This window comes from Polypterus senegalus, chromosome 12, assembly GCF_016835505.1.
Source record: "Polypterus senegalus isolate Bchr_013 chromosome 12, ASM1683550v1, whole genome shotgun sequence".
Lineage (NCBI taxonomy): Eukaryota > Metazoa > Chordata > Cladistia > Polypteriformes > Polypteridae > Polypterus > Polypterus senegalus.
In genome coordinates, this window is record NC_053165.1 from 28079268 (window position 1) to 28105881 (window position 26614).

General features: G+C 41.1%; 2 protein-coding genes across 3 annotated transcripts in view; one reads left to right on the forward strand and one right to left on the reverse strand.

Annotated features, from left to right (window-relative positions):
- chek2 (checkpoint kinase 2) overlaps nt 1-8313 on the forward strand; it is a 48603-nt gene extending 40290 nt beyond the window's left edge. For both annotated transcript variants that reach the window (XM_039770409.1, XM_039770407.1), the window contains exons 14-16: nt 1417-1494; nt 6474-6533; nt 7343-8313. In XM_039770409.1, the coding sequence (XP_039626343.1) occupies nt 1417-1494; nt 6474-6533; nt 7343-7348 (144 nt within the window). In that variant the 3' untranslated portion in view covers nt 7349-8313. The remainder of the gene's footprint in view (nt 1-1416; nt 1495-6473; nt 6534-7342) is intronic.
- On the reverse strand, nt 7109-25936 carry gstt2 (glutathione S-transferase theta 2). Its single transcript, XM_039770411.1, has 5 exons — nt 25763-25936; nt 18896-18983; nt 14163-14313; nt 13698-13874; nt 7109-7412 (listed from the first exon to the last, which is right to left on the reverse strand). Exons 1-5 carry the CDS (start codon nt 25887-25889, stop codon nt 7272-7274), a joined length of 684 nt encoding a protein of 227 aa, XP_039626345.1. The 5' UTR covers nt 25890-25936; the 3' UTR covers nt 7109-7271.
- Between the last annotated feature and the right edge of the window lie 678 nt (nt 25937-26614).

Genomic DNA, 26614 nt, shown 5'->3' on the forward strand with positions numbered 1-26614 from the left:
TAATATTCAAATGTTTGCTGTTTCATTTTTATAGGATTGTTTAACCAGTGCCTGTGTACCCAGGTATCAGCAGTTGACAAGTTAATAAAGTAATACAGTTTTAAAAATTAACCATTCTAAGTCTGTTTTCGTTTTTAATTGCCTTGAGAATTCATCAGGAGATACTTGTGGAAAAGTACATTAGGGGTCCATGGTGGTGCAAGGCTTTAATAAAAACAATGAGGCAACGCTCTCTCCATGAGTGTAGTAGTGTGGGAGGAAAACCGTGTGACCGTGAAGATCTTGATATGGAAATTTTCTAGTCATACTTAATGCACATGAGAGCAGTTGGTACAGCAGTCCCCCATTGGAGCTCTGCAAGTCTATTGGCCCACCTGCATTCACTAGGGACAGAAGAGGTTTGAGAGCGGAAGAGAAAAAAACGAAAGAAAAGGAGAACAAGCCGAATCAGGTGGTCAAGCTAGTGCAATGAAGAGGTGGCAAAGTGATCTAAGATGCCATGTGTTGAATTGAAGGCAACGGTGCTCCAGGGACAGGTCAACCCTATTGAGCATTTTGGGAGCAGGGGCAATCGTGGACTCCAGGGTGCTGCAGTGACCAATTAATGTGGCTGGAAGAGGGAGCCAGGCACTCAGTGGATCGCAGCGGGTTACCAACATACGTAGGTGGCTGAGACATAAGCCGGAAGGGACCAGCGTTTGCCAGTATCTTGTCCCAGTTAAGAAGACCCGGAGCGTGAGCAGAGGAAATGAGAGGGAAAAGTACTACAGATGATTTTTACACTTTATTATTCCAGGTTTTATTTCTTATTAATTGGATTTTATCCTTTCACATCACTGTTACTGAAAGACTTTGAACTGCACCACACTTTTTGTATACTTTTTATTAATAATGAATAAGAGCTTTGTACTTTTTACACTATAATTGTTTTGTTGTCCTGATTGTACTAGTCTATCTAGTTTCATAACTGTTGATGTTTCTTTGGGCACCCAGGCATCACAATACTTTCTAAATTTACAATTACCTAAATTACCATCATTTAAAACCATGCTTTCAGACTTGCAGACCATTCCTCTAGAGTGTTTTAATGTGTAGTGAGTGCTGTGTGGGATGTTCATTGGGAACAATATGCAGAGGGACTGCTGAGACATTCTGAAGAATGGAGGAAACATCATTCTTTGAAATCCCACTCCAGATCTCCTTTGAATTCTTCCTTGTTGGTATTAGCACTCTAAAATCATCACTAACACAGCAACACTCTTTTTATTGTCTATTAATATACACACACAATGTAGCTGTGCAGCTGCAAAACCTGTAGTAGAGCACAATGTGTTCTTTAGAAGAGGCAATGTGTGGAGTGTCTTTTGATTTTTTGAATTTTGTCTGATCTGATGGTGGTTTGTTGTTAATGTCTAGGATGAAAGTATGAGAAGCACTGCTCAGGAACTTATGTATCCAATTAAGATGATGCTTCCACCCACTACAACGGAACAAGTGAGGGGTTTTTTTGGTTGCTTGACTCTAATACTGTATTTAAATTTCAGAATTAACATTTAAAATTGCAATGCATTCTGCTGTAATTATTGGTTATGTTTCACATGATTCCTAGACAATTATTTAACCAAACTAATTATTAAGTTGTTATTCTCCCCACCTCTGTGCCTTTTTTTACACCAGTGTAAAGGGGGATTTAAGGATACCATTTCATTCAGTTAGCTGGCACGTTAGTTGGCTCTCTGTTGATACACGTATACTGCTGAACTTTCAGCACACAGTCAACATGTAGCATGAAATTAATTTTTATAATTGCTTGTGTCACAAGATCTAATGATAGCTTATACAGGTATTAATATAATATTTATTCTTATGAACAGAGTGCTAATTTGGGTTGAGCTTTCTTTCTGCTGTATATTTCCATTCAGCACAAAAGTGCCTTATACCTCCATGCTTTTGTTTAGATTTTAAGAGGCTATGAGTTGATTTTGAGAGTATTTTCAAATGGTGGTATGTGTAATAGGGACAGAGATTGACCACTTGTTAGGTGCAGATGTGAAGCACAGTAAAAACATGCTATTGCACAGATTAGACATATCCTGTATTTACATTAAATGCTGTAATAATGGCAATGAAAATACTCCACTCAAAAATTACATTTTTATAGGTTACACCATGTAGGAAATGTTTTAATGTCATGTTTTCATCCATCCATCCATTACCCAACCTGCTATATCCTAACTACAGGGTCACGGGGGTCTGCTGGAGCTAATCCCAGCCAACGCAGGGTGCAAGGCAGGAAACAAACCCCTGGCAGGGCGCACACACATACATACACACACTAGGGACAATTTAGAATCGCCAATCCACCTAACCTGCATTTCTTTGGACTGTAGGAAGAAACCAGAGCACCCGGCGGAAACCCATGCAGACTCCATGCAGGGAGGACCCGGAAAGCGAACCTGGGTCTCCTGACTGCGAGGCAGCATCGCCACCCACTGCACCGCCCATCATGTTTTCATGTAGAAAGCAAATTACAGTACATCTATGTGACTGATGATGCACAACAACGAACAATATCAACAATGTCCATGAAAACAATCTCACGTTCCTCATGTCGCATAATCCATAAGTCAAGTCAACCAGCCGCATGCCTACAACATTCCTAATACAAGTATTTTTACTAAAATATTGTTAAATAAACAAACTTCCTGAAAATGTGCATGTGAACAAAAATAGAATGTGCTCAAACACAACCAAGTATTAGAATTGAAGACGCAATCTCAAAATCATTGGTCACTAATCCAGCTCGGCAACAACTTACTGATTGCACTGCAAAGTGAACTGAGACTTGAGTACAACAAACAATTAACATATAAAAAAACAAGCAAAAACTTTATCAGGAAGAGAATATGCCTCATACTTTGTGCATATCCAAGATGCTTCAATAAGCATACTGCTGCTAAATAACCTCGGGGTTACTCCGGCAGTGGACGTGAATATAAATGTAGCGATGGTCAATAATTCAAATGCCGACTTGCATCTGAACACGTTCCATTTTCATTCACAAGAGCATTTTTTGGGTCCGGTTTACTTATGAGCAATATTTTAGCAAAAATACTTGTATTTGGTACGTTGTGAGCATATGACTAGGTGACTTGACGTGTGGATTATGTAATATGAGTAACATGAGATTTTTTTGATTATTTTTAATATTATTGCTGATGTCCAGTGTAGGTCACTGTAGATGCCTGTTCTATCAGAAACCTTATCTCTGTTCTGTATGAAAACATGGGATTAAAATATTTGGTCGGACCTCATTACTATTACATGGAGTAAGTAACATTTAAAACAAATTACATTTCTGGATTGAATATTTCTTTAATGCCACTATTGAAGCATCTAATATAAATACAAAATATATTTAATCTGCACCACAACTTGTCTTTTCATCTTAGCCTAATAAGCACTCTAATTCTGTCCCTTTCACACACCACCATTTTAAAATATTGTCAAGTGCGACTCAGAGCCTCAACTCATTTTTTAGTGGAGTAGTCCTTTAAGTTGTCATAGTAATGGCCTAATAAACTGTATATTTTTATTACAGTTGGAGTGTTGGAGGCGTTTAGTACTGGACTGTTTATAGTTTGATTTATGTCTGATTCATTTCAGAATGCGTGATTTTATTTTCCATAATGTAATTTTTTTTTTGTATATATGAGGAGTGTATATGTGATCCAAAACACTCAATTGTAGACAGCACTGTATGAGATTAATTTGTATGATGGATATCTACATAATATAATAATTTTGTATAAAAAGACTCAAAGGCAGCACTAGAGGCTAAAATAAGGTTATCTAGAAATAAAATATTGACTAACAGGAGCTGATACGTTTTAGGAAGGCAAACAGATTTTTATATTTGACCTTAGAGAAATCTGTGTTTGGAGAGTTGAATTGCCAAAGGCAAACCATAAGTCACTGCATGATTTATTGAGAGCATGGAACGGTTTAGGCCTAAAATCTGTTTACCCAGTTGCTAAAATCTGGCAAGGCACACCTCATCTGGACAGTGAATCAAGTAATACATGTAGCTCCAATCTAGGACTACACTCACACTGAAGCCTGCCTGTATGACACAGATATGATTTTTTCGGGAAGTTGAAACAACAAAAAACAGAATATTTTAAATCAGATTTAGAACACTTCTACATAACGCATTAAATTTAATACAGACATATGCGGTATGAATGTGACCTGTGTCTGAATGCTTCAGTCTTAATTGTATGGATATTTATGATTCCCAACTCATTTTACATCCATGTTTACATGACCTTTGTCATATCTCTGTTGAAAATCAAGACTGATGATGGGATCGATCAGCATGCCAGTGAAAAGAAAGTGAGACATGTTTGAGAGGACTGTCTCCTGCCGAAACAGACCAATTGCTAAATGTTTTCTAATGGGAATGGCATGTCTTAAGTGCATATTGTTTTGATGGACTCCTGCAAACAGATGTCGACATAAGTAATCAAGTCTCTCCCTTGACTTTCTAAAAGTGTCAAAACAAAGTTTTGCATTAAAACCATCCACATTTTGTCCCGAACAGGCCTAGCTCTACTCTCATGTCCAGTAATTTCAACAAATAGATATGGCAGTAACAATCTTTTATTTTCAGTGTAGCTTGCATGGCGTCATAAGCTGCCAAATTTGAAGACAACCTTTACAGAAAATAATGCTAGCTATCGCAGTAGCCGGAATGATCTTGGTGTTTGTGGTGGTCTTCCATGGTGCATCCATCAGACAAATGTGTGGATAGATAGATTTTTGTACACATTTATATTGGATGTTAATTGCTTGCAAAATTAATCTAAACAGCTAAATAAAAAATTTGAATATTAGCCATAAATTGGACTTGAGTCACTTTTGAATGCAGTGTAAAAGTAGCATGATGGACTGTTTGGGTTTCAAATGTTTGTTGCTGTTTAACTTCAAAAGATAAAGCCACGATGGGTAAGAAGCCTAATAAATAACACTGGTTCATGGGCACCACTGTAACATTTTCCCAACCAACAGGTTCTAGCTATAGAAAATAGATTCTCACAGCAGAGCGGAAGGGTCAGTGTTCTAAAACATTCATGGAGTTTGATCTGCTTCATATTGCACTGCAACAGTCTTGGAAAGCTTTCCTGGTGAATTCTGCTTGCACTGAATTACCAGAGACTGGTTGCATAGGTTTTAGATCTGATGGCATCAGGTTACGTCTGGAGCTATATCAATGCTTGATATAATCTTACGATTATGAAATGATCTCATGGCATCAGGTTCCTCTTATTTCTGGGGCCATATCAAAATTGCTCCAGGACAGGTCATTCACAATCACCAAATCAGCTTAAATGTCTGCCTGTGACATCACCTAGCAGAAACTGAGAACAGACATGCAAAGTCCCACATTTCAAGAACAAAAAAGGCCATTCCTCTCTCCTTTAGAAAAATGCAGACAAAGTCCTCAGACCTTGGAGGAAGTACTCAGCCTTCCTCTAAACTACCAAGGTAAGGTGAATGTTTCACACAGTTTTCTTAAAAATGTGGAATTGTGTGCCTTCATGCTTATAGGCCCTGGTTTGTGATGTCTGAAGCTACCTTTTAAGCTGATTGGTTCAATGTGAAGGACAGTCTGGGATCAACAACTTTGATGATCCAGGAACAACAGAAACCTGATGATATCGGTACGGTCTTTATGGCTAGCTAATTAATAATAATGAAGCTTTTGTTTTCCTCTTCCACAAAGCCATTAAGTCTTTACAGTACATACTGTATCTAACTTTTACATTTTCTGTTTCACTTTCCATAATTGCATGATGGCTTTTGTCATGGTCATGCTTTAAATAGAATAAAGAGTGCTATATCAAAATAACTTGAAGCTGTACTAACATAATTTGAAGCTGTACTACTCAGAATAAGAAAAAAAATGAAATTACACTCAAAATACATCTCAGCAGCTAGCAACTTCTCAGAGTAACATGCTGCAGTTTTTTGTTTTATTAAATTGTTATTTAATCATTTACTATTACATAACTATTTTACAGATTAAAAATCAGGCAGGGAGGTGTAATTAATTCAGTCTTAAACTGTAGTTATTGCAAAAAAAAAAAAGTAAGAACATACTATAATCGATCTAGCCTTTGGACTGTGGGAGATCTCGGTTCCAAAGTCCAAGTTAAAATCTATGTCTGTGTTTAAGGAAACTGAGAAAGAGCCCTGGACAAAGCTTTGGTCCACACTTTTGATATCACTGTGCTGAAAAATTGGCACAAAAAAGGGAATCTGATCAGTGCTGAATTCAGTTTTGCCTCAGCCAAGTGTCTCTGACTAAGAATATTCAAAGATCTTTAATGCATGGAAATAGAAAGATGAGTATTAGTCAAGAGTCAGGTTTTTCTTTCCAGTCCTTTAAATGTTTTTTTTCCTCTCTCTAGCCCACTACGAGCAACAAGAGGCCTTGGGAGCATGAGGAGAGCATCTCAAAAAGAAAGAAGGTGTAACCATCCAGACTTTTTATCGAATGTATCCTGCTTACAATGACTAAATTGCTAACTAAATATCTCCGCTTATCATTTAGTCAAATTGCTTTCTTATCCCAATGCACATTTGACTAGTGCATGAAGATTTTAATCTACCAGTTAGGAAACAGTGACAGAATACTAACACCGCATGCGTCTTAACCCAGTGTGTATATAGCAGACTGGAACATTGCAAGGGAGGTATGTAAGGGTAAAATTAAAACATTAACTCGATTCAATAAAAGTCCAAAAGGAAAATGTGACAATTTTGCATACTAATTTCCTAACAATGCATTTGCCTTTGCATGAGTAAATGTGTGTTTTAGGAATGTACATACAGTATCACAGTAGAGCAATGAATGATTGCATTTTCTCTTCTTTTTGGGTATCTTAACATTTTTACTGTATGTCACAAAGGGTCCTAAATATTAACTGCATGGGATGGGCAGGTCCTCACGGTTTTCCTTGGTTATTTTTACCAGTATTTTGGAATAATAGCTTCACACATGGCTTCTAAAATGATATATTAGTAAATGCAATTAAAACAAGAGTCACAGAATTATTTTCGATTTATTATGAATTTCGATCTGCACATTTGCAATTCATTGGCACTGCTGATTGCTTAACCGAGCAGACTCTCACATCAGCTCACTTTGCCTTTCTGTTGAAGTAGTTTCCTTCACATGCTTCCTCCCAGAGCCAGTGAAATCTGGTTTATAATCTGGCCTTGTCACGGAGGCGGTAAAGGTACATGTGAACTTCATCGAATGTGTCCTTCATTGCAGACTTGATCCGCTCCCTCCAGGCATCAAGCTTTGGACGGTCCTTTAGCACGTCTCTCCCTGAACCAAGTGGCTTGTTTTGGAGGAAAAAGGAAAAGATTTTCAAGTGAGATCTTTAAAAGAAATTGAAACATCAATCAAGATGTAGTAATTCCTTATTCAACTGAGATTCCTCATGGCATGGAAGACTCTCTAGCTAGTTATGATGTAGAGTGAAATTCTGTACATACAAAATCTGAACAGATGCAAGAAAACGTTCTTAATCTTGAGTTTCAACAGCTTTCTAATTCTGTAAAACCTTCACCAGGAAATACTTTTTCCTCTCTTTCATGAAGGGCATTAATGTAACAGAGAAATCCTTCTAATCAACTGTAGCACATCTTAAATCATGAGTAATAAACCCAACAAAATAAATGTCAACTTATACTGTCCACGGTTACTGTATCTTTTCAATGCTGTCTTCTACTGTGATGCACTTTTGGAAACGGAGTGCTAAATAACTGACCTCTCTGCTGGACAGCACCATCATAATCTAAAGTTATGGTTTGGAGGTGGACAAGTTGCTCGTGAAAAAATGTGACCTGCCATTTATTTTATTTTATATATTTTTGTACAGTTTGATCAGTCAAGACAAGAAATCGGTCAAACTAAACTGCACCTTTTTGCACACTTTTCCATAGACATATGAATAAAAAAATGGGCAGTAAAATGTTTGAATTCATAGTTTGCTTATATTATTATTCTGACTGTGGACTATTTCATATTTTATTTCTTTACATATCTTCGGTGCACCAATTTCTTATCTACTTTTATGTCCTTACCAGCACTTTCTTTGAGTTTGTTAAAGCCAGTCAATATCTGTATGTCATTTTTTTTGCCTGTAACCTCAAATGCTTTTAGTGAAGTCAGAAATATCAAATTAAGCTGATCTATTATTCCCTCTACTCTGAATAAAATTGTTTCACATCCCTTAACAGTTTTTGAAATCTTTTGAAGTCCTGCTGCTTTCGTGTAAATCTCCTTTGCAGACATCCACTTTACAGGCTGAAGAAGTGTCAAAGTCAGCATAACTATCCATCAGTTATTGTAACAAAAATCTCTCTGACACGTATTTTTCAGCTCGGTTTATAATAACTCCATTACTAAAGGCATGAAATGTTTAAAAAAGAGCAGTAGCGCTTGCACTGTGATACCCGCTACATTCTAGATCAGTGGTTTCCAAGTTCAGCCCTAGAGGCCGACTATTGGCAGCAGGTTTTCATCCCCATCAACTTCATCTTTAATTGGAATTCTTACTTAATTAGACTGTTCTTTTTCAGTCCCCGTGTTCCCAAAAATTACAAAACTGGATTTCAAAAAAAAAATTATTAAACTTTTTTTTTTTTTGGATTTTATTGATTTTATTAGAATCAAATTTTACAAAGCTAGGTTCGAAACAAATCAACCCCCACCCATGAGAATGAGTGCTAGGCCAGCAGAGTAAAACTTTATGTTAGTAAAAATAACTAGATAAATTAATAAATGAATAAAAATTAATAGAACGTTGCAACCAAGTCCCAGCCTCACTAGGTCACATGTTCTGGGCCTGCACCAAATTAACATTACTCTGGACAAAACTTTTTAATTAACTTTCAGACAGCCTTGGATTCACAATCCCTCCTAACCCATTAACAGCTGTGTTTGGGGTTCTTCCAGAGGGTCTTAAAGTGGAGAAGGACAAACAAATTGTGATTGCATTCACTACACTGTTGGCACGCAGACTTATTCTGATAAACTGGAAGAACCCAAACTCTCCTCTTTTAAGTCAGTGGGAAACTGATGTGTTATACTATTTAAAATTGGAAAAAATCAAATACTCAGCTAGAGGATCCGTACAGACTTTTTTCAAAACATGGCAGGATCTAATCAGTAATATTTTAAAATAAGTTTATAAAGCACAGAGAATTTATTAATTTAGGTATTTTTACAAGCCTTAAATTTTACACCGTTTGGCTTGCTCTCTCTCTCAGGGGTGGGATCGATCTGTTCTTAACATAATTCTTTTTTGTAAAACTTGATTGCTATGTATTGATTGTAATAAAATTAATAAATAAAAAAAAAAAATTATTATTAAACTTTTTTTTTTTTTGGATTTTATTGATTTTATTAGAATCAAATTTTACAAAGCTAGGTTCGAAACAAATCAACCCCCACCCATGAGAATGAGTGCTAGGCCAGCAGAGTAAAACTTTATGTTAGTAAAAATAACTAGATAAATTAATAAATGAATAAAAATTAATAGAGTTAAAAAAAAAAAAACTTCTTAATGGTAAATGGAGAATCTTTAATGTTTTTATCTTGACTTTTTTCATCCTCATTATGCTTTTCATTCCAGTTTTCCTGGTGTCTTAGCCATTATTTACTAATGAGCACGCTAGTACGTCTGATACTCAAGTACCTGCAGACTTTCACCATTCTGTGTTGTTGGTCCTCGTGTCCACGTCATTCACTGCGAATTGTCATTACTAGAATGCAATTATTGCATTGAAAAATGCAAATTTGAAATGAGATAAGTGCAATGCCAAATGTTCAGATGTTTCTAAATTTATTTTGAAATGTAAATTTCTGATTTATTGAATAGAGAATAAGCGAAGAAAAAATAAAATACTAGGTCAATTCAAGGTAAAATGACTAATGGGGAAACAGGTAGGGATGAAAACCTGCAGCCACGGTGGGTCCTCTAGGACTGAATTTGGGAACCACTGATCTGGATGGTAATTGTGGGAATATACACCATAGTGAGAAAAAGTAAGGAGAATAAAAGACACAAGAAGTTAACATCTAGTGATGATATTCACGGAGCTGTCCCTATGAGTAAGACATCATAATAATCATTTTATTTATATAGCACCTTAGTGTGTGCTAGTGTTGGAAATGATAGCAACCTTTTGGGTGGGTTCACAATAATAATATTTTATACAGTATACAGTGCCAGTAAAAAGTATTAACACTCTTGTCAGCTTTCACAGTTTATTCTTATACTGCACAGCACTGAATCACAAAGGATTTAATATGAACTTTTTGTGTTGATCAATATCCAAGTGAAAACAGAACTCTGCAAAGTGATCTTAATTACAGTTAAACAACACACACAATAATTGCTCCCATGAGTACTCGCCCACTTTAATATGACACAGTTTAATCATCACTAGTGCAGTCAGCTGCTTTTAGGAGGCTCAGAATTAGTTCATTGGAGACCACCTGTTTGGAGCTGATTGTAGTCTAAATGCTCCTGTATCTGAAAGGGTATGATGGCCTAACCCCCACAATGAAGGCAAAAGAACACTCCAAGTAAGTCTGTGAAAAGCACGTTCAGAGGACGGAGACAACAATACTAATTGAATATCCAGTTAAATCAGTTATTAATAAAAGCAACGAGTGTGGTACAGCTGTAAATCTGCCTAGAGTAGGCCAGCCACAAAAACAAGACGACTAGTGAGGGAGGTCACCAAGAGACCTTTGAGAAATCTGGAGTGACATGAGGCGGTGGCTGAGATTGGAGAAATGATGCAGACGACAAGAGTTGTCCAGGTGCTTTGCTACTCACTGCTCTATGGGAAAGTGACAGAAGGAAAAAAGGCACGTGACATCTCAGCTAGAGTTCACCTGAAGGCCAATGACCTGACAGAGCTTAAGCAGTTTTGTAAAGAAGAATGGGGGAGGAAGTGCAATGTTCAGGTATGCAAAGCTGACAGAAAGTGAAACCTGTGGACACAGACTGCCATGGCCAAATGTGCCTTTGCTAAACACTGCTTTTAGCGGTTGAATACTTATGCAATCAATTAAATGTTTTATAGTTGTAATTAATTTCAATAACTTTGCAGAGATCTGTTTTCACTTAAAGAGATACAGTAGTAACAAGTCTTTTTCTGTTAATCAATGTTAACAAAGCCACATCAGTCCACTGAGGTACAATGTTGTATAACAATAAAATGTGAAAACTTTCAAAGGGGATACATACTTTTCAAATAAATGTATGTAGACAAATATTTAGTAGGTTTTCTTTTCGAACAAGACTGAAAATTGCAATGTGCTGTTGGCTTTACCCAAAGATGAAAATCCATTAAAATATCAAATTTTGGGTTTGAATTCATGTTTCTAAAGTAACCACAGATGTTCATTAGTATAAATTTCCTGCTTCCTGTGTTATCAGAGGCAACGTCACTCATAGTTGACACTCTGTGCGCTGTATTTGATATCTCTGATTGCTGTACTACAATTTGGATATGTGTCAGTAGGCTTTGCGGCCAAGTTACCCGAACTATTCTATAAAATTTCAGTAATTATTTATCGCTGTGCTGCTGATCTTTCTGATCATAAAATAGGTCACTATGATAGCAATTTACGAGAAAAACTCATAATTAATTGTAGAATTATGATACATATATTATATATTCATAACAGGCTTAAGTTTCCAGCTTGGTATTTTTCTTTCCAGTCATTTTAGCTCTAGACCGTCCTCAAGAAACTGTGCCACACAAACAGACACACACCAGGTCAGGTCAGGTCAGGTTGGGGAGCATTCACTGGTACAGTGTGTTGCCGCACCCACCACACAACAAAACTGCTTGGGATCCTGGTTGGCAACCCCCCAAGGCATACACATGGTCCAGTCCCACCCTCCGGAAATGACCATCTATCTGTCGCAGCCAGGTGTTACATAGGCATTCCCTTAGCCTGGTCCAGCCACTTGGCTCTTCAACAATGATAATCCTACAAGCCGGATGACCCTCTGGGAATTGCGCCACATGGCTGTAGTGCCGTAATTGACGCTTCTTCACAATTCAGGCAATGTGCCTCATTCAAGACTCCGTGAGAAACCGCTCATTCAACACAAAGTCAAACCAGCAGTACCCAAGGATTTTCCGAAGAGACACAGTACCAAAGGAGGCCAGTCCTCTCTCAGGTCACTGAATAGCGTCCATGTCTCACAACCATATAGCAAGACAGGAAGCACCAGGACTCTAAAGACTTGGACCTTCATCCTTTTTCAGAGATGTCGGGAGCGCCACACACACCTTTCCAGCGACCTCATGAACCCCCCCATGCTCTCCCAGTCCATCAACTGACTTCATAGGAAGAGTTACCAGAAACATGAATGCCACTGCCAAGGTAAGTAAACCTCTTGACAAGGTCGACACTCTCTCCGCAGACAGACACACTGCTGATGAATGTGCCTACGAGGTCATTAAAGGCAAGCACAGAGTAGGAGCAAAAACACAACTCTGACGAACCTCAGAATAAACTGGACTTGGTGTTTAATCATGGAGGTGGAGGTGGGGCCCCTTAGTTGATTAAAATTTGATTGAAGAGTATTGGGGGTTGTTCCCCTCTGGAGTTTTGAGTGACACAATGGATTAATGTTCAAGTGAAGGTCTTGAAGTTTTGATTGAGTGGACAAGTTATCAATAGATAAAAAGAGCAGATTGCGTCTGGATTTACAACCAGAAGAGTTCTGCAGATTGGCAATATTCCATTGCCAACTTTTCACGGATCAGCAGTATGCAATAACAGTGTTAATACACTTTCCATGCCTGACATTTTGCAGACCAGCAAAAAATTTCTATGGACCAGTGAAGGTCTGCAAGACTGAAAATCGCCGAGCATGTAACATTTAGCCAGCCTTCCAGCTCAATCAACATCTCCTCTTTTTCTGATAGCCTGCTACGTGACGGACGCTGACGCCGGCATCGTGCACAGGGTTAACAGATACAGCGAGTTCATCCTTTTTTTTATTTTTTTCATTCTGTTGTGCTACATAAAACACGCAGCATTAGACAGATGAGCTTCCCTTCTGTTTGTGAGAACTAAAATACCCTTATTTCTCATCACTGTGTTCTATAAATTGTACCTTCCGATGAGCATTCATGGTTGTCAGCTCTCATGTACACAGAGCCCACCCCTACGACTAAAGAGAAACTCGAACCTGTTTGATTTTGTCAGAGTGAGTCACTGGACATGTCACATTACTGAACTGTATTCACAGGAGCATGCCGCCAACTTCCTTTTACTCACTTGACATTTTATAAATGAAGGCTAAGACTGAAAATCACTGGGAAGGCCTAATGTGACCTGGCCCTAAACTACTTTGGTCCACAGTGCTGAGTGAGAATGGCACTGCCCTGTCTAACATAGAAAGAGATCGTGTTACCTTGTATTGTTACCACAAAGTGCTTCCTGACTGATCAAAACTGTAGTAAACATAACAGGACTTCACCCTCAAGTCCAGTAATCACTGATATACTGTAAGTATATACAGTAATGCTGCTAACTGGGAATCGGGCCCACATATCATGAGAAGAAATATTTTAAAATATACCTGCATTAGTTCACAGATGGCTAGCAGGTCGGCAAGAGTGATCTCATCCCCACACAAGAAGGGCTGCCGCTTTAAGAATACCGACTCCAGCTTGTCAAGGGTCTCACTGAGGTCTGCTAAGGCCCGCTCCACCTTCTTAGCGTCAGGAGGATTACCAGTCATACGAGGCATAAGCACCTAAAGAGTGAGTAAGAAAACAAGTGACCTTCTTTGAAATTTGGTACTTTATTGCTACTAGGGGATGTGCCAGAGACCACCATGAAAACATGAATAGGTTGAACGATGGGGTTGGGGGTGTCTAACCAATTAGTGTATACAGGGAGATTTTGATTTGCCATACATGTGTCAGTTGATGCATTCATTATTTGATTTTTCAGACTGAATACTTTTTTATTGGGTTAACACTGAGGCAAGCAAATCAAGTTATGGATGTTATGACACAGCATGTTGGATACAGTATCTCACCTCCAGAATGAACACTCTTGCTGCATGCGGCCGTGTGTTTGTTTGGTGCCATGACGTATACTCATTGATGCGGGCCCTTATTTTGGGATCTTGAGGATACCAGTGGTGTGGAACTTTGTATGTGGTGGCCAAGTATTTCAGGATTGCATCACTACAAAAGAAATTAAACCAATTAGTTTTGAGTGTCTAATACAGCTCTACAGGGAGAAACAATACTCAACCATTTTATGAAAAAATAGCAAACAAGTGGACCTCTGGTCCTTAAATAAAGTTGGTTCATATAGAGCAAGCTGAACATTTCCATTTTGGCAAGACAGCGTTTTGTTTTTGCCATGAAAAAATATGTCTTCACAGATGTCACTAATCTTTTTTTCCTTCTTTCTATTATGGATTACTTCATCATGAATAAACACAATATTTACACTTGAGTATGAATTTGGAAGACATATTTAGAGTATCTTGGGAGATTATCCAGAGATGGGCTTGTGAAAATCGAGCTTTTATTACAATAAACTTTTCTGGTCACCAGTAAGATGCTCAGCAGATGGCACCGCTTTTCTGCCTGCCATATTGCTTTGTCGATTGCTTGACTTTTCCGGGTTTGTCACGTGTTTACATTTTTAGACCTTCCAGAATGAATCTTTTGGTTCAAACCATGATCAAGGCTCTAACCCCAGTAGTTTGCGAGTACCAGCAGGTTGCTGTGATGTACTGTATGTGCTTGATGGTCAACAGATGTCGCAGCTGTCATTCTTCATCCTATCATGAAATCAGCTTCTGCAATTTGCGTCACGCTCAGCTTGCCGTAAGAAAGACCCTGTTATAAGTGGCACCTTCTATTCATTTTCTTGGCACTTCCTGCCCGGAAGAAAATTTATTTTGATATTGTATTTGAGGTTTTCCGGACACTGGGAAATCATTGAAAAGTTTATAATTGTTAACGGCTGCTTTTAACGCTATTTTGGGGAATAGCTGTATGGTCATTGACATAGCAATAGTTTGCATGATATACTGAGAGTGAGTGACAAAGTATAAAGGTCACCGTGTGCATTCCCAGCTTATCTGAGAATGATCTGAATAACAATTTTGCAATTCTTATTTTTTATGGACTCCTAGCTAGTGTGGGATTGGTACTAAAATTTAGATCTTGGCATCAATACCAGATTTCAGACCTTAGTACCAAAACTTTTCCAAAGCAAATAATGAAAAAAATCTAAAATACCCCACGTTGCTTCAGCCTCCCTGGGGACATCACATCACAGCATAATACACATTGCTTCCCTCTTGAACCTGTGAAATCTGGATTGCGTTGAAAACAATAACCTTCCCCGTGAAGTTCTGACGTGTCAAAGCGCACAACGATAATCCGCAGAGGAGAGTACCAGGGGATTCAGGAAAGCTGATGATAATCACAAAATGTTAGTACCATACCATTTAAAAATTTTTGTTCTTCAGTACTTTTCCAGTAACAGTATTCAGCACAACCCTACTCCTGGCAATAGAAACTGCCTCTGAGTTTTTAACTTTGACTTTTGGTTAGCGATTTGACTTTATTGATTTTCTTTCTGACTGCTGGTATCATCCCCTGCCTGTTATTAAGCATGTTATTTTGTCTCGATCATCGCTCATTTATTTATTTTTCCTGTCTATCGTTTCAGTCAGTACAGATGCAAACACTGGTAACTTCGCCATGGTTGGTGCAACCGAAAGTTTTTGTTTCACCAGCACATATCACATCATAAGTTTGCAATTAAAAACAAGATCAATGTTCTAGCCCCTGTGCTTTATAGGTAATCACATTTTAAGTTGAACATGTTAATCACTCTTATCAGCTTTTTCTGTAGAAGTTATTTCTTCCATAGTCATATTGTACATTCATTTGCCTGGGGGAATTGTGTTTTTAAGTGAAACATTTGTTAAGGATTTTAGAAAATACCATGTCTGGTCCTGTGCTGTTTTTACCACATGTATGCAGTCTCAAGCTGTGGATCTGTTCTTGAGAACGTTTCTGGCTTGAAAATTGACCCATTTGGTAAGTTTGGAAGTTTTTCCTTGTACAGTTTATGAACCAACACAATTTTTAACAGCAAGAATAGATACGTCAGGTTTTGTTGGGCTGAATGGCCTGTTCTTATCAAAATAATTCTAACGTAATATGGGTTCTAATGTAATGTATGGTATTTTTTTTAATTTATACAAAATGTCTGACTTAAGAAGACCACTCCTCCTGGAAAATTACTGTACACTATGATTGTAAAAAAAAAACCTTTTACTTGAAAAATGCCATACTTCTCCTTTAACTTCATGGTAGCATGCAAAATTGCATTAAATAATTTTCCAAAATCATATACAGGGCAACAGAGATTCTGGTAGCTTTGGGAATAAGGCAGGAATGAACCGTGAGCCTGATGCCATGACCATGGGACGCACACACACACACACTGTTACAGCCTACTCTGAATTCACTGCCTTCCAAACTAACTTGTAATTTGCTTCCATTAAGCCATTGACCTATTTGACAGGTGTGGCCTATTTACCAGCTGGCTTATTTGCCCTGCTGTGATTGGTGCTTCTGGGTTTGTGGGTGGGGTTTCCAATATAAAAAGCATGTTGCGGTTTGGGAGGATAGAGGGAGGTTAAGAGCAGTACAGAGTACAGAGTACAGAGTACAGAGTACAGAGTACAGAGTACAGAGTACAGAGTACAGAGTACAGAGTACAGAGTACAGAGTACAGAGTACAGAGTACAGAGTACAGAGTACAGAGTACAGAGTACAGTGCATTGTGGCACCCACCACACGACAAACCAACTCAGGATCCAGATTAGGACCTGAGTGCAGCCATACAACAGGTGATACCTCAGCACCACACTACTTCAGATGGAGTGGAACAGTGTGAGGTTTTTTATGGTGGCTGGAGTTGGAGGAAAGAGACAAGAAAAATGTGTGTTCAGAAGAATAAGGTATGGAAAGTTAGTTTTAGATGCTTTGGTTGTGTTTTTCATTTAAAAAATGCTATCCAGGCTTTACATGTATCTTTATTTGTTCTGTTTTAATTACAATTTAGGTCATTCAAATTGCTGGTCTGCATAGCTTAGATGGTGACCTCCTACTACCTTGAATTTAACAAGAAAACAGGTGGACAGATGAAAACTTGTTAAGGGTTGATTTTTTTTTTTTTTTGTACAAACTTTAGAATTTCAGTTGATACTAGTGCTGAGACAATGAAGACTCATAATGCTTTAAGGCTTTCTTTCTATTTGTGCTGAAAATGATTTGAAGCTTTGAAGCCTATGAACAGTGACATCTGTTGGTTAACTGAGGCCAAGACAAGCTCAACAGCACAAGTGAAGCAGTGCTCACTGTTTCAGTCTCATGTCACCAGTAAAAGGTCAGAAAAGTCTGTTCATTTTGTTCTGCTAAGGCCCTTGTCCAATTATACTATTCCACTTTTGACTGCTCTTTTCTGCTGTTAGTTGCCATCTGTCACCAAATCTCTTTGTTTCTTTCTTTCTCTCTCTCTCTTTCTCTCTCTCTCTCCTCACAACCCAACACTGTTGAATGAGAATGACGCATTTTATATAGGCTACCTGCTAATTTAGCACCAAAGCTGTCAAACCAATAAATGTTCGAAGCTTCAAACGTCATGGGTCATGTGACAATGGTGTTTTGACACAAGCTCCAACACAATGATTCGACTCCCTATGCTTCAGATTAACTGGCACAAGCTTTGATGCTTCAGTATCATTTTTCCCCATCTCCACCTCATACAGAGAATCCTAGACCCATGGAATTAATTACTTAATAACTTCGGACACATTCAAAACTTGATTTTTATTTGGAAGGCATGAAGTTTAATGAGATTTGTTAGGCTGAATGGCCTGTTCTTGTCAACATTATTCTAATGTAATCTGGGTTCTGATGTTAAACAGGACAGACACATTGCTTAGCATGGCTCACTGCAGCAACACTTTCCTAATGCCAGCTCTCTATGTACATTAAGTTTAAATTTATTTATCCAAGGCAATTTGCAACATTTGAGAGTGATAACTGGTGATATTTCTTTTTGTTTTTCCAGTTGGAGCACAGATTGGTGATGTGACTTGCTTGCGGTCACACAGTGTCAATAGTGGAATTTGAACCCACATCTTCATGGGTTGAAGTTTAAAGCCTTAACCATGATGTCATACTGCCTACAGATCTGGGCTATTCTTGGAGTTTTCCTATCGTATCCGAAAGATGTGTGGCTTCTTCTACCTGGCAATTCCAAATTAGTCTAGCGTGAGCGTGTCCAGTGAAGGATGGGATTAATACCTGATGACTGCCTGATGCTGCATAGCCCTGACCTGGATTAAACAGGTTTGTAAATGCCTAGATAAATACTGAATGGGAGAACAGGGTTTGGTTTGGTGTAGCGTGTGTGTGTGTGTGTTTTTAATGAATAAAGTACTGTATATCAATATGCAAGGAACAGGAAAAAAGAAAGGTGTGGGTAAATTGCCATGTGGTCTGATATTCAACAAATGAGCCTATTTCTCCATTGCATCAATATTCACATCAGTCCTTCTGTTAGTCCTCCTCACCTAAACTTGCTGCTCTGATTTGAACAACAATGCAGTTGTTCCTTCCACTAATGTCAAAACTGACAACACGCCTATCATGAGGTAACCATGCAGAACTTGGTCAGTTACAAAGGCAAACATAATGGCACGTGTTAAGAAGTTCAACAGCTTACCTCTCTGTCAGGACAAATCCATTGTCCACAATCACTGGAACCTTTTGCATCGGGTTTAACTTGGTGAACTCTGGAGTCTTCTGCTCTCCTGCAAGACACGTACATAGATATACATTGTGACCACAGGGGGAGCCCTGAGCTTTCCAAGTCCCAGGGTCAAACTTTTTTCCTCCTCTCAGCTGCTCATTACCCAACTCCGACTTGCCTGACAGCCGTAGGGCACCTTCCTTTATTTCAGACCCAGGAGTACTTCCATTGTCACAACTGTGCACCTAGTTCTTGAGGGCCAGGCGGAACTGCCATACAGTTTAGGAGTCTTCTCTTGGCTATGGCTCTTAAATGCACTCAATAAAGCTGCCTTTCCAAACTAAAAATCCACTGGAAGCTTGCGAGTGTCCAAACGGGAGCCAAACCAGATAAGCACTACTGCCTATTGTACCGCAGTACAATATGGCTGGCAGCTTACCTGAGTCTTCCCTGACTGAGAAAGGGAAGAGGAACCATTCTGGCCAGGATACGCTTCCATCTGTGTTGTACTTTCATCGTGTCGTCCTGGCAGGGTAAGGAACCACCCAATATCCCAGCTCGATTGTCGGTACATCTCTTATGGCTATCTCGTCTAATAGTGTTTTACTAATTACCTTATTTAACAGTGGACTTTTATGAACTCAGAGTGCAGCATGCAAGTTATGTGAGTGTGACATGCAAATTAGGTGCATCGCGATACGAAATTGGCCCTAGTTTGTACTGCACTGGGCCGGTGTCCTGTCGGCGATTGTTTTCTGCCTTGAGCCCTGTGCTAGTTGACAGAGACTCCAGCACCACCGCCATGACCCTGGTCTGGATTAAGCACATCAGAAAATGACATAACCTAAACTCTTTTTTTCTAAACCAGTATTTTCTTAAAAGCATATTGGGAGGTGCCAACCCTCATGTCAGCATCTTCAAGTATGGGGCAGAATCAACCAGTTCCAGTAGCAAGGTACATCAACCTAACTAAGCATCAAAATATAACTTAATATTTACACTGCACATACCATAGCATCATTCTCAAACCCACTAGGCGCAGGGGGACCAAAGATCTTCCAGTCTTATTGAGCATAAAGCAGGATGGAGTGAACCCTCATATGTCATTACATTCTCAAACTTGTTAATCCAGTTCTGAGCCACAGTGGACCAACTTGTGTCAAGAAACGCTACCGGAGCTCCTTCATAATGCCTCACTGGGACTAATCTCTTATCTTTTAGCCAAGTCACAAAAGATGTTGTTTTTTGATAATTCTTGGGTGTAGTTGAGGTGGGTTGTTTGTTCTAATAGTTTATTGAGCTTCTCTACAAAACTAAATTTCATGTGAGGACAAATAGAGAAGTTTATCAATCATAGAACCTTTCATATCCTTCTCTCTATTATATAGCACCTTTCTATCCATCTATTCCTACTTCCCATCAGCTGGGCACAAGGCAGGAATCGCCACTCCTTCACAGAGTACATTCATATGTACTATCCATCCATCCTCTTCCGCTTATCCGAGATCGGGTCGCAGCAGCTTGAGCAGAGATACCCAGACTTCCCTCTCCCCAGCCACTTCTAGCCCTTCCGGGGGAATCCCGAGGCATTCCAAGGCCAGCCGGGAGACATAGTCCCTCCAGCGTGTCCTGGGTCTTCCCTGGGGCCTCCTCCCGGTCGGATGTGCCCGGAACACCTCACCAGGGAGGCGTCCAGGAGGCATCCTGATCAGATGCCCGAGCCACCTCATCTGACTCCTCTCGATGTGGAGGAGCAGCGGCACTACTCTGAGCTCCTCCCGGATGACTGAGCTTCTCACCCTATCTTTAAGGGAAAGCCCAGACACCCTGTGGAGGAAACTCATTTCAGCTGCTTGTATTCGCAATCTCGTTCTTTCGGTCAATACCCATAGCTCATGACCATAGGTGAGGGTAGGAACGTAGATCGACTGGTAAATTGAGAGCTTTGCTTTACAGCTCAGTCCAGGATTGAAATAGCAGAATTGGAATTAATTGCTAAACCCCACACAAGATGTCTACAGTCTTCTTCTTTCGGCTGCTACCGTTAGGGGTTGCCACAGCGGATCATCTTCAGTAATATGCAAAAATCAGAAATAACAAATGCCACTGCCGTGTACCTGCATGTACACGCTTCAAACTGCACATGCGCGGATTTGGTCTCTTGAGGCTTCGCAGCGCTGTGATAGATTATGTGAAATGATTTTTTTTACATGGAGATATATTTTTTTAAAGCTAGTATATGAATAAGGTACTGGCAGTGTTTGACATTAAGGATCAAACTTTTTGTTTTATTATTTTGTAAATGTTAGTTACATGACAGTATAACCCTCACCAAAGTGCTGCCTGAGGTTCCGAGGTTTCATGTGATCGGCTCACATGATATTATGTGGGGGTTAAGTGTCTCTTAACCCTGTTGAATGGCCCAATCTGCACCACAGGGGCAGGTGTGGCATACCAAGTGACCTCCCAAATTAGAGGCGCACTAGGACTCCCCAGCGGTGTGCTGGTGAGCCGCAGACAGATATGGCGCACTTCATCCTGACCTGCCCTGCGCTACCCGCCTGCCTGCCAGCCCAGGTACCCATCAAATAATTGCTCTGTGTCCAGCATTGAAGCCGACATTCCAAACATACTGTCAAGCTTCCACACTTATCACAACTTACGTTTTTCACAAAACCTGACAGGTATGAAAATCATTCCACAATACTAGGAGATCCATCCATCCTCTTCTGCTCAGCTCCTTTTTCACCACGAGAGACCAATGCAGAGCCCGCATCACTGTGGATGCCGCACCGATCTGCCTGTCGATCTCACGCTCCATTCTTCCCTCACTCGTGAACAAGACCCCGAGATACTTGAACTCCACCACTTGGGGCAGGATCTCTCCCCCAACCCTGAGAGGGCACTCCACCCTTTTTCGGCTGAGGACTATGGGCTCAGATTTGGAGGTGCTGATTCCCATCCCAGCCGCTTCAAACTCAGCTGCGAACCGATTCAGAGAGAGCTGAAGATCATGGCCTGATGAAGCAAACAGCACAACATCATCTGCAAAAAGCAGTGACCCAATCCTGAGTTCACCAAACCCTGGCTGTGCCTAGAAATTCTGTCCATAAAAGGGGAGCACTGGTGGAGTTCATCTCTCACTGGAAACGGGTTCGACATACTGCCGGAAATGCGGACCAAGCTCTGACACCGATCATACAGGGACTGAACAGCCGTTATCAGGGGGTCCAGTACCCCATACTCTCGGTGTACCCCCCAAAGGATTCCCCGAGGGACACGGTCCAACGCCTTTTCCAAGTCCACAAAACACATGTAGACTGGTTGGGCAAACTCCCATGCACCATCCAGGACCCTGCTAAGGGTGTAGAGCTGGTCCACTGTTCCACGACCAGGACGAAAACCACACTGTTCGTCCTGAATCTGAGGTTCAACTACATGATGGACCCTCCTCTCCAGGACCCCCGAATAGACTTTTCCAGGGAAGCTGAGGAATGTGATCCCTCTGTAGTTGGAACACACCCTCCGGTCCCCCTTCTTAAAGAGGGTGACCACCACCCTGGTCTGCCAATCCAGAGGAACTGTCCCTGATGTCCATGCGATGTTGCAGAGATGTGTCAACCAAGACAATCCTACAACATCCACAGCCTTGAGGAACTCTGGGCGTGACCTCAGTCCCAGAGATGGGGAAGCCCACTTCCAAGTCCTCAGGCTCTGATTCCTCGAAGGCATGTTAGTGGGATTGAGGAGGTCTTCGAAGTACTCCCCACAACGTCCCAAGTCGAGGTCAGCAGCGCACCATCCCCACCATATACAGTGTTGACACTGCACTGCTTCCCCCTCCTGAGACGCTGGACGCTGGACCAGAATCTATTCGAAGCCATCTGAAAGTCATTCTCCATGGCCTCCCCAAACTCCTCCCATGCCTTAGTTTTTGCCTCGGCAACCTCCGAAGCTGCATTCCGCTTGGCCTGCCAGTACCTATTAGCTGCCTCCAGAGTCCCACAGGACAAAAGGGTCCGGTAGGACTCCTTCAGCTTGACGGCATCCCTCCAGTGTCCACCAATGGGTTCAGGGATTGCTGCCACGACAGGAACCAACCATCTTACGGCCACAGCTCCGGTCAACCGCCTCAACAATAGAGGCACGGAACATGGCCCATTCGGACTCAATGTCCCCACCTCCCTCGGGACGTGGTCGAAGTTCTGCCGGAGGTGGGAGTTGAAGCTATTTCTGACAGGGGACTCTGCCAGACGTTCCCAGCAGACCCTCACAACACGTTTGGGCCTATCGGGCCTGACTGGCATCCTCCCCCACCATCGAAGCCTACTCACCACCAGGTGGTGATCAGTTGACAGCTCCGCCCCCTCTTCACTCGAGTGTCCAAGACATGTGGCCGCAAGTCCAACGACACGACCACAAAGTCAATCATCAAACTGAGGCCTTGTATCTCAGGGTCTTGTTCACGAGTGAAGAAAGAATGGAGCATGAGATCGACAGGCGGATCGATACGGCATCCGCAGTGATGCGGGCTCTGCATTGGTCTGTTGTGGTGAAAAAGGAGCTGAGCCATAAGGCAAAGCTCTCAAATTACCAGTCGATCTACGTTTCTACCCTCACCTATGGTCATGAGTTATGGATAGTGACCGAAAGAACGAGATCGCGAATACAAGCGGCTGAAATGGGTTTCCTCCGCAGGGTGTCTGGGCTTTCCCTTAAAGATAAAGTGAGAAGCTCAGTCATCCGGGATGGGGGGCTCAGAGTAAAGCCGCTGCTCCTCCACATTGAGAGGAGTCAGATGAGGTGGCTCGGGCATCTGATCAGGATGCCTCCTGGACGCCTCCCTGGTGAGGTGTTCCGGGCACGTCCAACTGGGAGGAGGCCCCGGGAAAAACCCAGGACACGAAGGAGGGACTATGTCTCCAGGCTGGACTGGGAACGCCTCGGGATTCCCCCGGAAGGGTTAGAAGTGGCCGGGGAGAGGGTAGTCTGGGCATCTCTGCTAAAGCTGCTGCCCTCACGACCTGATCTTGGATAAACGGAAGAGGATGGATGGATGGATGTCCTAGTATTGTTGAATGATTTTCATACCTGTCAGGTTTTGTGAAAAACATAAGTTGTGATAAGTGTGGAAGCTTGACAGTATGTTTGGAATGTCGGCTTCAATGCTGGACACAGAGCAATTATTTGATGGGTACCTGGGCTGGCAGGCAGGTGGGTACCGCAGGGCAGGTCAGGATGAAGTGTGCCATATCTGTCTGCGGTTCACCAGAACACCGCTGGGGAGTCCAAGTGCGCATCTAATTTGGGAGTTCACTTGATATGTCACACCTGCCCATGGGGTGCAGATTGGGCCTGGCGCCATTCAACAGGGTTAAGAGACACTTAACCCCCCCGTAATATCATGTGAGCCGATCACATCAGGCAGCACTTTGGTGAGGGTTATACTGTCATGTAACTAACATTTACCAAATAATAAAACAAAAAGTTTGATCCTTAATGTCAAACACTGCCAGTACCTTATTCATATACTAGCTTTAAAAAAATATATCTCCATGTAAAAAAAATCATTTCACATAATCTATCACAGCGCTGCAAAGCCTCATGAGATCAAATCCGCGCATGTGCAGTTCGAAGCGCGTGCATGCAGGTACACAGCAGTGGCATTTGTTATTTCTGATTTTTGCATATTACTGAAGATGATCCGCTGTGGCAACCCCTAACGGTAGCAGCCGAAAGAAGAAGACTGTAGACATCTTGTGTGGGGTTTAGCAATTAATTCCAATTCTGCTATTTCAATCCTTTAGCCATGCTGATCTTTTCATTTACCTTATCTTCTATGCTGCACCAGTCTGAGTATTATTATTTGTTAATTACTGGGATCTGTTTAAAGTGCCAGCTCCACTGACTATTAAAAGTCTCATAATTACAGTTAAAAGGGGAAGGCGTCATTTAGCTGTCAGAATTCAGGCAAGAAGTCATTCAGAGAGCACCGTGCAGGAGGTGCGATGCAGCCGAGTTTCGCTTCGCAAACACTTGCAGGCTAGGTGAATTGTCGCTGTTTAAAGTGGCGTGCGTTAGATTTGTGTCTTCTCCCGGTGGTGGTCCTGCTTTGCGCCCGATGACGGCTTAAGAGAGGCTCCATTTACCGAACGACCCTGCCCTGGACCGGCGGGTTAGATAGATGGTTGCATTCAATGTCCTATCTGTAGTGCGTATTTTAGGTGTGTTTTTTTAATTTCCTTCATTGTTTTACTTTTTTCCATAAATGTATCCGTTACTGATTATTTTCGTCTCATGTTTTGGGAATGCACTATTTTGCAAAGCCTGTACAGTAATAATTAAGTGTATTACCACCCCCTGCCTATTAATGCTACCCGACAGACGAACCCCATTTATGGCAGCCCCGCTGTCGGATATACAGTTACACGTTAAAGAGTTGTTGGACTTTCTCGCCATACCATCCCCAGCATTTTGGATGCCCCTTACTATTTTGGTAAGGAACCAGGCTGGGGCACATCTTCCATGCCAAATGCCCATTCATTTTATAAAAGGTTGGTGTTTGAGAACTGCTTTGACATCTATTGTGGGACTTTAAAAAGAAACTTCTCCGAGCTGCCAAACAGCTGGACTTTGCCTTCAAAGAAGGCTGCGCACTTCTAATCTGCAGAATTTGCTAGAATAACATTTGTGAGTTGTTCTTGTGGCTACCACACCGTCACGCATCAGGGACGCTGGCTTATGACACTGTACTTTGCTCGGACTTTGGTCAGCACCTGAGTGACCCGCGACAACTTCCCAACCCCGCACTCTCGCATTACTACGTGCGCAGCGCCTCACCTCTGTGCAGCAACACATTCTTAACCGTATGAGGGATGTGGTTGTGCCTTAAGAAGAGCAGCAAGGCGCGACACGGCTGGGACATGAGGTCCACGTAGACCTCCAGGGGTCTCGTTCTGGCGTCCATGGTACGCTGATTTACTCGGAGTCAGCGGAGAAGAAGGAGGCGCGACTTGACGTCAATTTCAAAGGGCGGCCGAAAAGAAGCTTCCGGTTATGTGCGCAATAGCCCTATCAAAATAAAAGTCAGCCTTCCCGGCGACGTTATTGTACTTAATGATACTGATGCTTCCAATGATACAGACCTTTTGCTGCGTTCACGTGCTCCGCGTTTTAACGTTTCACCTTCCCACTTCAGAGTGGCGATGGGCATTTCGATTCAATTTGCTGAATCGATTCTTTGGAAGTACCCGTTTATGTGAACCGACTTTTTCCCTAATCTTTAGGGATCGCATATTATACGGAGGGGTTTGGTTGGGGGAGGATCTCCTCTGATCGCATCACAAATATATAATTTAGTAATTCGTACATGAGTGTCATGTATGTGTGTGTATACAATATTGTTTATATGTAATTATCTATACATTAATTATATACAATTCATTATATATTTAACACGATCATTCATATGCCAGTGCCTTATTACCGTACACAAAGCATGATAACACACTGAAGATGCGTAATTAAAATAAGACGTTCCATTACATAATCAAAAGTGAATGAGAACTGTGCAACTCGTAATGATTCAATCATGAATCAAATTAACAAAAATCGTTAGTCTGATTGTCGGGTAGAGTCAGGAGTCTGGTGGATCTTACGCATGCGCTTTACACGTTACACGACAGATGACGT

Excerpts from the sequence above, each read along its gene's own strand:
- gstt2 (XM_039770411.1), bottom strand. The coding sequence starts at position 25,889 with ATGGACGCCAGAACGAGACCCCTGGAGGTCTACGTGGACCTCATGTCC. Across the intron at positions 13,875-14,162 it reads CAAGAGTGTTCATTCTGGAG|GTGCTTATGCCTCGTATGAC; the intron begins GTGAGATACTGT and ends CTCACTCTTTAG. Across the intron at positions 7,413-13,697 it reads CCATCTGTGAACTAATGCAG|CCACTTGGTTCAGGGAGAGA; the intron begins GTATATTTTAAA and ends CTCCAAAACAAG.